The 9,285-nt window shown below is 39.6% G+C and overlaps 1 protein-coding gene across 2 annotated transcripts; it reads right to left on the bottom strand.

Moving 5' to 3' along the window:
• Nucleotides 1-200: 200 nt before the first annotated feature.
• On the bottom strand, nucleotides 201-8,162 carry LOC111862571. 2 transcript variants are annotated; one of them, XM_033750719.1, is made up of 6 exons: nucleotides 8,028-8,146; nucleotides 7,716-7,912; nucleotides 7,088-7,183; nucleotides 2,831-3,031; nucleotides 1,405-1,548; nucleotides 201-710 (listed from the first exon to the last, which is right to left on the bottom strand). In XM_033750719.1, the coding sequence occupies exons 2-6, from the start codon at nucleotides 7,883-7,885 to the stop codon at nucleotides 674-676; spliced, it is 648 nt and encodes a 215-aa protein (XP_033606610.1). In that variant the 5' UTR covers nucleotides 7,886-7,912; nucleotides 8,028-8,146; the 3' UTR covers nucleotides 201-673. The 2 variants fall into 2 exon arrangements, with proteins under 2 accessions (XP_033606610.1, XP_033606609.1); XM_033750718.1 differs by having other exon boundaries at nucleotides 202-710; nucleotides 8,054-8,162.
• Between the last annotated feature and the right edge of the window lie 1,123 nt (nucleotides 8,163-9,285).

Raw genomic sequence — 9,285 nt, 5'->3', positions numbered from 1 at the left:
GGGGGCATGCAGTAGTGTAGCTGGTTGAGGCACTATGTTACAAGGTGTAAGGTCATGGGNCTTCGATTCCTGATGAGGTCACTGGATTTTTCAATTGACGTAATCCTTCCAGCCGCACTATGGCCCTGGTGACAACTCAGCCTCTAACAGAAATGAGTACCAGAAATTTTCCTGTGGGTAAAGGGCTGGCTGGCATGTGAGGCTGACAACCTTACCACCATCTGTTACTGATTTTCTTCAAAGTACCTCAGACAGATTAAAGTTTACAAATATCTGTCATATTCAAGGTGGACTAGTGAGAATTATGCTCATAATTAATCCAGATGATAAGGGGTTAAAACAAAATGGTGGAAAGTCATTTGAATTTAATAAAACAATGAAACTGCACATAAAATGATTTTCATAGCAGAAAAATCTGAAGATATTAAAAATTAACTGGGCATATAATGGCCTAAATTATGTATTAGCATCTTTCATGTAACAATTAAAAATACTGGTGTATCTTAAACATAGTGCTTGAGACCAGATGCAAAAATCCCCTACTACTTCTATGGATGCAATTGTCACAGTTACATACACTCACTGTGACTGTAACGTCACATTTTTATGCAGCACAGATAATTTAAACACACACTTCCTTTCTGTCAACTGATCACACACACTGCTGCAGCACTCACAGGTCCATCATAGAATCTTCTGAAGCAGGGAATCTGTAAATAAACAACAGATATTACTGTTTGGCTGAGACCACAAAATAATATTCCCCTTTTTATAGATTTCCCACAGGCCCAATCATGGACCTACAACCAAACTTATCACTTCATAGTACCCTGCTGTACACACCCTACTTGACCTGGCCAATCCCAAATTGGCTAAAGAAATGCTGGCTTCTAAAATGAAAAGGTATTGCACCAACATTCATATATCATGTGTGTAGATGTGAATATGTTTTAAAATAATTCCGGTACACAGAATGTCTCCCAGTATGTTTTTCTTTTTCCTTGCAAATGCCCCCAAATGTTTCAAGAATCAATAATCTACATCAAGTCTTGATCCAGAGCAAAATGGCTCAGCCAGGTACCAGAAGAAGTCAAGAAAAGGGGAAAGAACTGCCAGAAGTCAAAAAGAAAGATGGGGGGGGGGAGACAGAAGTTGGAGATTTTTCATTCATTGACCTGTATAAAACAGAAATGATGGTCAAAAAAAGAAGCTGGTTCTGATGTGCTTTTTCCATCTTTAGGATTTCAGTTGAAACATTATTTAACTGCATATATATAAAGTACTACGAGAATAAACTTCACATTCAAGTAATTTTTTAAATGAAAGCAAAGCATCTGAGTGACTCTCAAAACTTAAGGAAGTGGCTGAAGCTCAGTCATGAGGAAAATATACAGAAAAGCATACCCTGGTGTAGAAATGGAGTTGAGGTCCACCACACTTGTGTTGTTATTGTCTTCTTCTGTTTGACCTCTTCCTTCTCTGCTGAGTAATGGGTCGATACTTCCAGCAGGGGGCTCCCACAGCACTAGGGCCATGTTTGGTTTTTCCCTGCACATGAAACAGTTTGTATATGTAAATAAGAACATCATTACTGTTTATGGAATTGGAAAACCACTGACATATTTAAAAACACTTATATTTTTACATCATAAACTGGTATGTGCAAATTTATTTCGGTGAATCTTGTTTCTTTATGTAGTGACAGTTGCATTACTATGAATGGTGAGCTAAAGGAAACATACGATGGGGTACCCAAAAGAAACCGAACTAATTTTTTTGTGGGCAGAGCTTTTGTAGTACCGCGTTTTGCCGCTATGAGCGCATAGAGCTAACATTCCTGAGTCGATAAGCCGACTACCGTTGCTTCAGAAGGTAAGGACTAGTTTCGGCAGAGTTTATAGTGACAACTGTTTTGTGTGATCGTCGTTTTTGCAATGGCTGATTTTCGTGAACAGCGTGCGGCGGTGAAATTCTGCTTTTTGCTCGGGAAAAGTGGAACAGAAACTCTTGAAATGTTAAAAACGGCATACAAGGACGATGCTATGGGGAAAACTCAAGTGTTTGAGTGGTTTTCCCGTTTCAAAAATGGTGAAACGTCAATTGATGACAAACCTCGTTCTGGTCGTCCTTCCACGGCCCGAACACATGAAAATGTTGAAAAAATTCGTGAAATCATCAAGGAAGATCGACGACGGACCATTGAAGAAATTGTGGAGCTGTCGGGAGTGACTTGGAGCTCAGCGGCCAGATTTGTGGCAGTCGGGTGACTGGTTTTTCCATCATGACAATGCCCCTGCTCACACAGCCCTGTCTGTACGATAATTCTTGACCAAAAATGGTATGACCTCACCCTCCATACTCACCCGACCTTGCCCCGTGCGACTTTTTTTTGTTTCCTCGAATGAAAAGAGACATGAAAGGTAAAAACAACGGAGGCGCTGTCAAGCATCTCAAAAGATTAATTTAGACAATGTTTTGAAAAATGGAATAAAAGACTTGACAAGTGTATCGGTGTAAGTGGAGAGTACTTTGAAGGGGACTGAAGGTTTGTGCTTAAAATTTGAATAAATAAGTTAAAAAAAAAAGTTCGGTTTCTTTTGGGTACCCCGTCGTATATGGTGTATCTTGAAGTACTAATCGTCACATATGTCTGGACAGAGGAAACCTTAACAAAAAATCTCAGAACTCCAACCAAGAACGTCCTGAATAAGAAGCAGAAGTGCTAACCACTACATTGTGATGTTTGGTGTGATCAGTTGGAAGTATGCAGTATCATGACCACATGATATAAACAGACAGTCACAATAAACATCAGTCATGGGTCACTCACAATCTGGAAAGCAAAGAAGAGGGCAATATAGGCTCCTGCTTTAGCTTCCTGAGCTCTTCACAGAGCACAAGGCGTTTCAGTTGCTGCTGCTGATCCTCTCTTGGTTCAAGCTCTTGGGGGGGTGTGTAATCTGGACTAATGTGTAGCTGACTCAGGTGTGCTGCCATCTTTTCTTCGGTGATGTGCTGCTTCGCTGGTAACCTGCATAACAATACAACACTTAGTGAATTCACTTTCTCTAAAGCAGGTGTTCTCAACCTGTGTTTCACAAAGTCTTTTCAGAGTAGGCATGGTGTTTCAGGAGGTTTGCCAGGAAGATACACAGTGATGAATTCTCTGTCTGCCAATAATCTTTCAGTCAAATTTTCAGGACACGATGATATAGGTGTTGCTTCTCTTTTGTCTTGTTTTATAAAAATTTATTTTTGTAGCCTCTTGTAGTTGCAAAGTTCAGATACACAGTCTGTCAAATAAATGGACTGATTTAAGAGGCAATAACCATCACCAGCCTTTAATGAGTGTGCCTTCTGCAGAGTACCATGTTTTATGTTGTAACACCTCTTAATTTGGGAAAAGCCTGACATTAGGAGGAACATATCAGCTCCATCTTCATGGTTGAAGAGCAAGCCAAGCACATACACGTACATCAGTCCACCAGTGTTGTCAGTTGTTGCACAAAAAAATCAGTAGACGGTATGTCGAATATACAGTCACACTTGACTATCTTTCCATTCATCTGAGAAGGAAAATAGCCTGGCAAAATATATGCCTGTAAAAAGTAAAGCTCCCCACCAATGGTATCTCCATCTTATCGTGGTGGTGGGGTTTGAGAGCTCCCAAGACCCTGAGAACTATGCCGGCGGTAGCGTAGCTACTGGTAGGGCCACCCATGCCGGACAGGTCAAGGGGTAGGAGCCAGAGAGGGATACCCTGGTCCTCCAGGTTGGGGGTTGGGTGTGAGGCCAACAACCTCGCACCGTAAAAACTAAATTGTTCAGAAATCTGAGGAAAGAGTAGCCAGACAGACCTATTCAAGATGACCTGGAAAATGTTTAAAGGATTTGAGAATTGGATCTTGGAATGTATTATCTCTTTACAGAGCCGGAGCACTAAAAATGCTACTTGAACAACTACGTATAGATAGCTATAAACTAGATATCACTGCTATACAAGAACTGAGGTGGTTGGGTAAAGGAGTCATGGAAAAGAGGGATCATGTTGTATTCTATAGCTGTCAGAAGGAGAGTCACATGTTTGGAACAGGTTTTATTGTTAATAAAAGAAGAAAGCATCTTATTTTAGACTTCCAGGCAAAATCTCACAGAACATGTAGGCTACGAATTAAGGGAAAGTTTTTTAATTATAGCCTTCTTTGTGCACATGCCCCAACTGTAGATAAAAGTGATGAGGAGAAAGACTCCTTTTATGATGAACTGGATGAAATGTATGGCGAATGTTCAAAAGAGACTGTAAAATGCTAAAGTAGGGAATGAGGATGTATATAGATCGGTTATTGGAAAACATAGCCTACATAACAAGTCAAACAATAATGGGATGGGATTAATAAATTTTGCTTCCTCAAGAAACATGGTAGTAGGTAGTACAATGTTTAACCACAAAGATATACATAAACAAACCTGGAAATCCCCTGATGGAAATGTGTTTAACCAAACTGATCACATCCTTATAGATGTAAGACATTGTTCGGACTTGATGGATGTCAGGAGCTACAGGGGGGCCAACATTGACTCTGATCATTACTTAATAATATCAAAGATTAGAAGTCGAATATCTAATGCAAGGAAGATACATGGATCGCAGGCTAAGAAATTGAATTGTGGAAAATTGGTGGAACAAGGAGTTGCAACCAGATATACTGGATTAATTGGTGAATGCCTGGCAGGTCTCTCTGATAGTGAGGAAGCTTGGAGGGGCCTCAGAGATGTTATTATAAATGCTGCTGGTGCAGTCTTAGGAAGAATGGAAAGGATAAAGTATAAGAATTGGTTTGATGGAGAGTGTGAGCAAGTGACAAATAAAAAAAAAAACAGGCATATAAGAGAATGCAGCAAAGGAACCATACTCGAGGGGCCGTGGAAGAATACCGTGAAGCGAGAAGAAAAGAAAAAAGATTGCATAAAAAGAAGAAAAGGGAATATGATAAACAAGAACTGATTGAACTGGAGCATTTAAGAAGTTCAAACGAAATTAGAGCGTTTTATCAAAGTTGAAAGGACTTTCAACCTAGAACAACCTTGTGTAGATAAAGAAGCCACAATATTGAGTAGCGATGAAGCAATACTGGAAAGATGGGCGCAATATTTTGAGGAATTATTAAATAGTAACGCCTCTGAATAAGTGGAAGGTATGACCATAGACTGGAATCAAGGAAATTTTGAGGCTGAAGAGCCAGCGCCAACCATAAAAGAAGTAGAACAAGCTATCAAAAAATTGAAAAATAATAAAGCTCCAGGAATGGATCTCATCACAGCAGAATAAGTGAAATTTGCAGGCCCAGAATATGCCAAGCACTTAATCAGCTAATAGTTTAGATATGGATAACTGAAATAATCCCAGAGGAATGGAACCTAAGTACTGTATGCCCTATCCATAAGAAAGGTGATGTCATGGTATGCTTTAATTATGGAGGAATTAGTCTGTTGTGCATAGCATATAAAATATTTTCCAACATTCTATTTAACACTCTCTCTCCCTTTGTGGATGGCATAATTGGGGATTGCCAATGTGGGTTTCATAAAGGAAGATCAACTAATGATCAGATTTTCACTATTCACCAGGTCCTTGAAAAGTGTAATGAATTCCAAATTGAAACACATCTTTTCATTGACTTCTGATCAGCCTATGACAACATGGATAGAGATAGTCTTTTTCTGGTAATGGAAGAGATGCACATTCCACGGAAGTTGATCGCCTCAGTCAGAGCCACTATGAGAAAGACCCAATGCCAAATTAAGATTCAGAATATGTTGTCCAGCCCTATAATAACTAGAAATGGAGTTCAACAAAGGGATTCCCTAGCCTGCCTTTTGTTCGGATTCCCTAGCCTGCCTTTTGTTCAATATAACATTAGAGAAGGTAGAGGTGCAGGCATCAACACAAGGGGAACTATAATCTCTAAGTTAGTTCAAATTTTGGCATTTGCAGATGATATTGATATAATTGGTAGAACACAAAAATCTATGAAATAAGCTTTTCTTAATTTGGAAAGAGCAGCAAAAAAGATGAATCTACAAATTAACCAAAATAAAACAAAGTACATTCCCGTAACCAACAAAGACTGTGCTAATGGACCTATNAAGGCTTGAATGGGCTGGAGACACAATACGTGCCGGCGAGAATAGAACCATCAAGAAAATGCTTAACACCAAACCAGAAGGAAATAGGAGAGTGGGAAGACCAAGGCTAAGATGGGAAGAATGTGTGTGTGTGGCAGGACATAAGAATTTTGGGTGTAAAGAACTGGAGGAATGTAGCATCGAATGGAGAAGTATGGCGAGTAATCCTGAGGAAGGCCAGGGCTCACAAAGGGCTGTCGTGCCAGTGATGATGATGATGAAAAAGTAAAGCTATCCCTGTAACAAGCCATGAAGGCCCATAGGGTTGTGAGACATCAAGACTCCTACATTTTCTCTAGACGGTTGGCTTACAGATGGCAGTGAGGTTGTCACCCTTATGCACCGGCCACCTTTGCCCCACAAGGAAAATTCTTGATACTCGTTTCTGTTAGAGGCTGAGTCGACCCCAAAGTTATAGTGCAATTGGAAGGATTAGGTCAACTGAAAAATCCAGTGACATTGGGAATTGAACCAGCAACCTTCCATCTTGTAGCATAGTGCCTCAACCAACTGCAAGAAAAAAAATAGTAATTTACATGAGGTTTCACATGATTTTTTCAGGAAGAAGTCTGTAATATGAAGCACACTGGGAACCAGTTCTCTGCAAATTTAAAATTGATATCTACAGAGGGCAAGAGAGATGGATGTGATTCTGGGAATTATTGTGGCAACGAGAGAAACATTTTAGCACCACCTTACTTTCCTAATGTGAAGAACATTTATTTAACTTACTTTATTACTATTAGTATTCACAATAGAACACTCTTATTTCATTTCTAACGAAACATATTTATTTGGAGTGGCAAGAGCCATGTTTGAATGTTATATCACAACTGGCCTTCTGATGTGAGAGACATCTGATATATTTGGGATAATGTTTAACAAAAACAGCAATACATACAGTGTCTCCTCTGAATCACACTTCCTCTTAGCTTGGGTGAAACCATAAGCACACATCTCTGATGACTTCATACTGGAGGAAGATTCGGCAGTGAATCTAAAATGTTAAATCATGAATACATATGCCACTGTATGCATTTCATAACACTGACAAATGCACATGTTCAGTCAAGTTTGTAAAATATCAATTTCCTTGCAGATTTTAAGCTGGGGCAAAGAAAAAAAGCTACAAAATATTAATACAACAAATTAAACTTACTAAAAACTGTAATCTTCTATCCTGAATACTGTAGGATGATCACTGAAATTAGTCTCAGATGCCCTTTGTAAGCAAATCTCTTAGAAAAGGAAATATGGATAAGGCAGCAGATGCAGTAGCAGCAGCAAGACTGTGCTGAGAGTACTAAAATGCTGCTTTGCTATGCTATAAAAAATAAACTGGGTAACGAAAACCCCTTGAAATTTTATATATAACTTCTAGCACCATGCTGGTGAATACATGTTTCAAGAACTTCAATCAGAAAGCCAAATGTAGCCTTTTGATTATATATTTATATAAACATACAAAATAGGTTGATTTTTTTCTATCCCATAATAGTTCATGTAATATGTATAAAGGCAGTACATACCTCACAATTGTGGGCTGATCAGCCATAGGAATACCCCAAGGCATTTGTGATGGTGGAACCTGGAGCCAGCCTGCAGAACTGTCATTACCAGTGAATCCACTAGGAACGAATTGCCCGAAAACTGAGGGGCGGGGCCTTTCAGCGTTCAAATAATTCTGGGCGAATTGCATGGTTCTGCTGAATTTCGTGCACTACACCTGAGAACAATTGTTTTTAATGTGCATAATGTTTACTTCTATGCCATAACCTACTATCACATCATGTAACCTGAATTTCTTAACTTCACAATTACAATTTCATTTTTTAAATTACCTGTAAACTATACGATATCTATTTACCGTTAAGCTCCTTTTATAATGACGTTTTGTTTGAATCCCCTTGCTCTACTTAGACGACTTCGATCACTTCGATGTTCGTACCAAATTAAGTTATGCAGCATCTGCAGGATAGCCAATACACCTTTTGGTAATTTTCCTCTAATTTCTCACTGGGTATCTGCATGATCTGCATGCTCAGTCGTGCACCATGTAGCCTGTCGCTAAAAAAATACCGGAGCCACAAATCCCCCAGCAAAGCCGCAGAGCAACCACAACCGCAACGAAGGGGAAGAAACACAAGATGAAAACCCACCAAAAAAATCATACAGAGACAGCGTCATAACGGAAACAAGAAGAAAAATAAATGCACCCCCACCTCCCAGGAGGGAAGCAACACTATATGGGACAAAAGAAGACGATGAAGAACTTCAAGCTGCAGTAAAAATGGCCTGGCTCTTCGTAGGCAGGCTCAGAGAAAACACAAACATAGACACAATCAAGAATTATATCAGAAAGAACGGGATAACAGACGGAGTTGAATGCGAAGAAATACAAACTAGAGGAAGAAGCAAAGCCTTCCGACTGGGGCTCCACTTCAATCGACTATCCGAAGTAGAAACGCCAGAATTCTGGCCCAAAGGAGTGCGAGTTGAACGCTTCCGATTTCGCTCACGACCATTCCAAGGCACCGACCTCAACGCTTAAGGACGGCAATAATCAAGAAACGACCAACAGCAAAAGAACATTGGATCTACTCCTGTGGAATGTGGAAGGATTAAAGTCAATAATGCAAAACGCCCCGGATACAATAACACAAAATCATGACATTATAGTATTAACCGAAACCTTTCTAACAGAATACACAGCCATACCAGGATATTACACAACGCACAGTTATGCAGTCCAAAAACAAGAAGGAAGACCTAGCGGAGGAGTCTCATGTATTTATAACAACAAAATAGGGGAAAAAATAGCGGAGTATAAAGAAGACAACATGGTACACATAACAACAACATACCTAGAAATAATAGGTCTATATATTCCACCCCAAACCAACATAGAAGATGCAATAGAGAAGATAGCAAGTGCAGTCAGTAGACTAGACCACAAAAAACCAGCCATACTCGCAGGGGATATAAACTGTAGAATTGATAAACCCGACAAAAAAACCCAAGAGGTTACGAAGCTACTACAGGAAGAAGGATTCTGTCTAGCAAATAGAACAGATGTGATGACATACATAGCGCCGAATG

This window comes from Cryptotermes secundus, unplaced genomic scaffold, assembly GCF_002891405.2.
Source record: "Cryptotermes secundus unplaced genomic scaffold, Csec_1.0 scaffold1662, whole genome shotgun sequence".
Classification (NCBI taxonomy): Eukaryota; Metazoa; Arthropoda; class Insecta; order Blattodea; family Kalotermitidae; genus Cryptotermes; species Cryptotermes secundus.
This window is presented reverse-complemented; position numbering and strand designations above follow the sequence as displayed.

What these genes read in the sequence shown, in the direction of transcription:
- LOC111862571 (XM_033750718.1), bottom strand. Translation starts at nt 7,885, where the DNA reads ATGCAATTCGCCCAGAATTATTTGAACGCTGAAAGGCCCCGCCCCTCA. An exon ending in GATCAGCCCACAATTGTGAG is followed by an intron (nt 7,184 to 7,715) that starts GTATGTACTGCC and finishes TTAACATTTTAG; the next exon opens with ATTCACTGCCGAATCTTCCT. An exon ending in TGTGATTCAGAGGAGACACT is followed by an intron (nt 3,032 to 7,087) that starts GTATGTATTGCT and finishes ATTGTTATGCAG; the next exon opens with GTTACCAGCGAAGCAGCACA.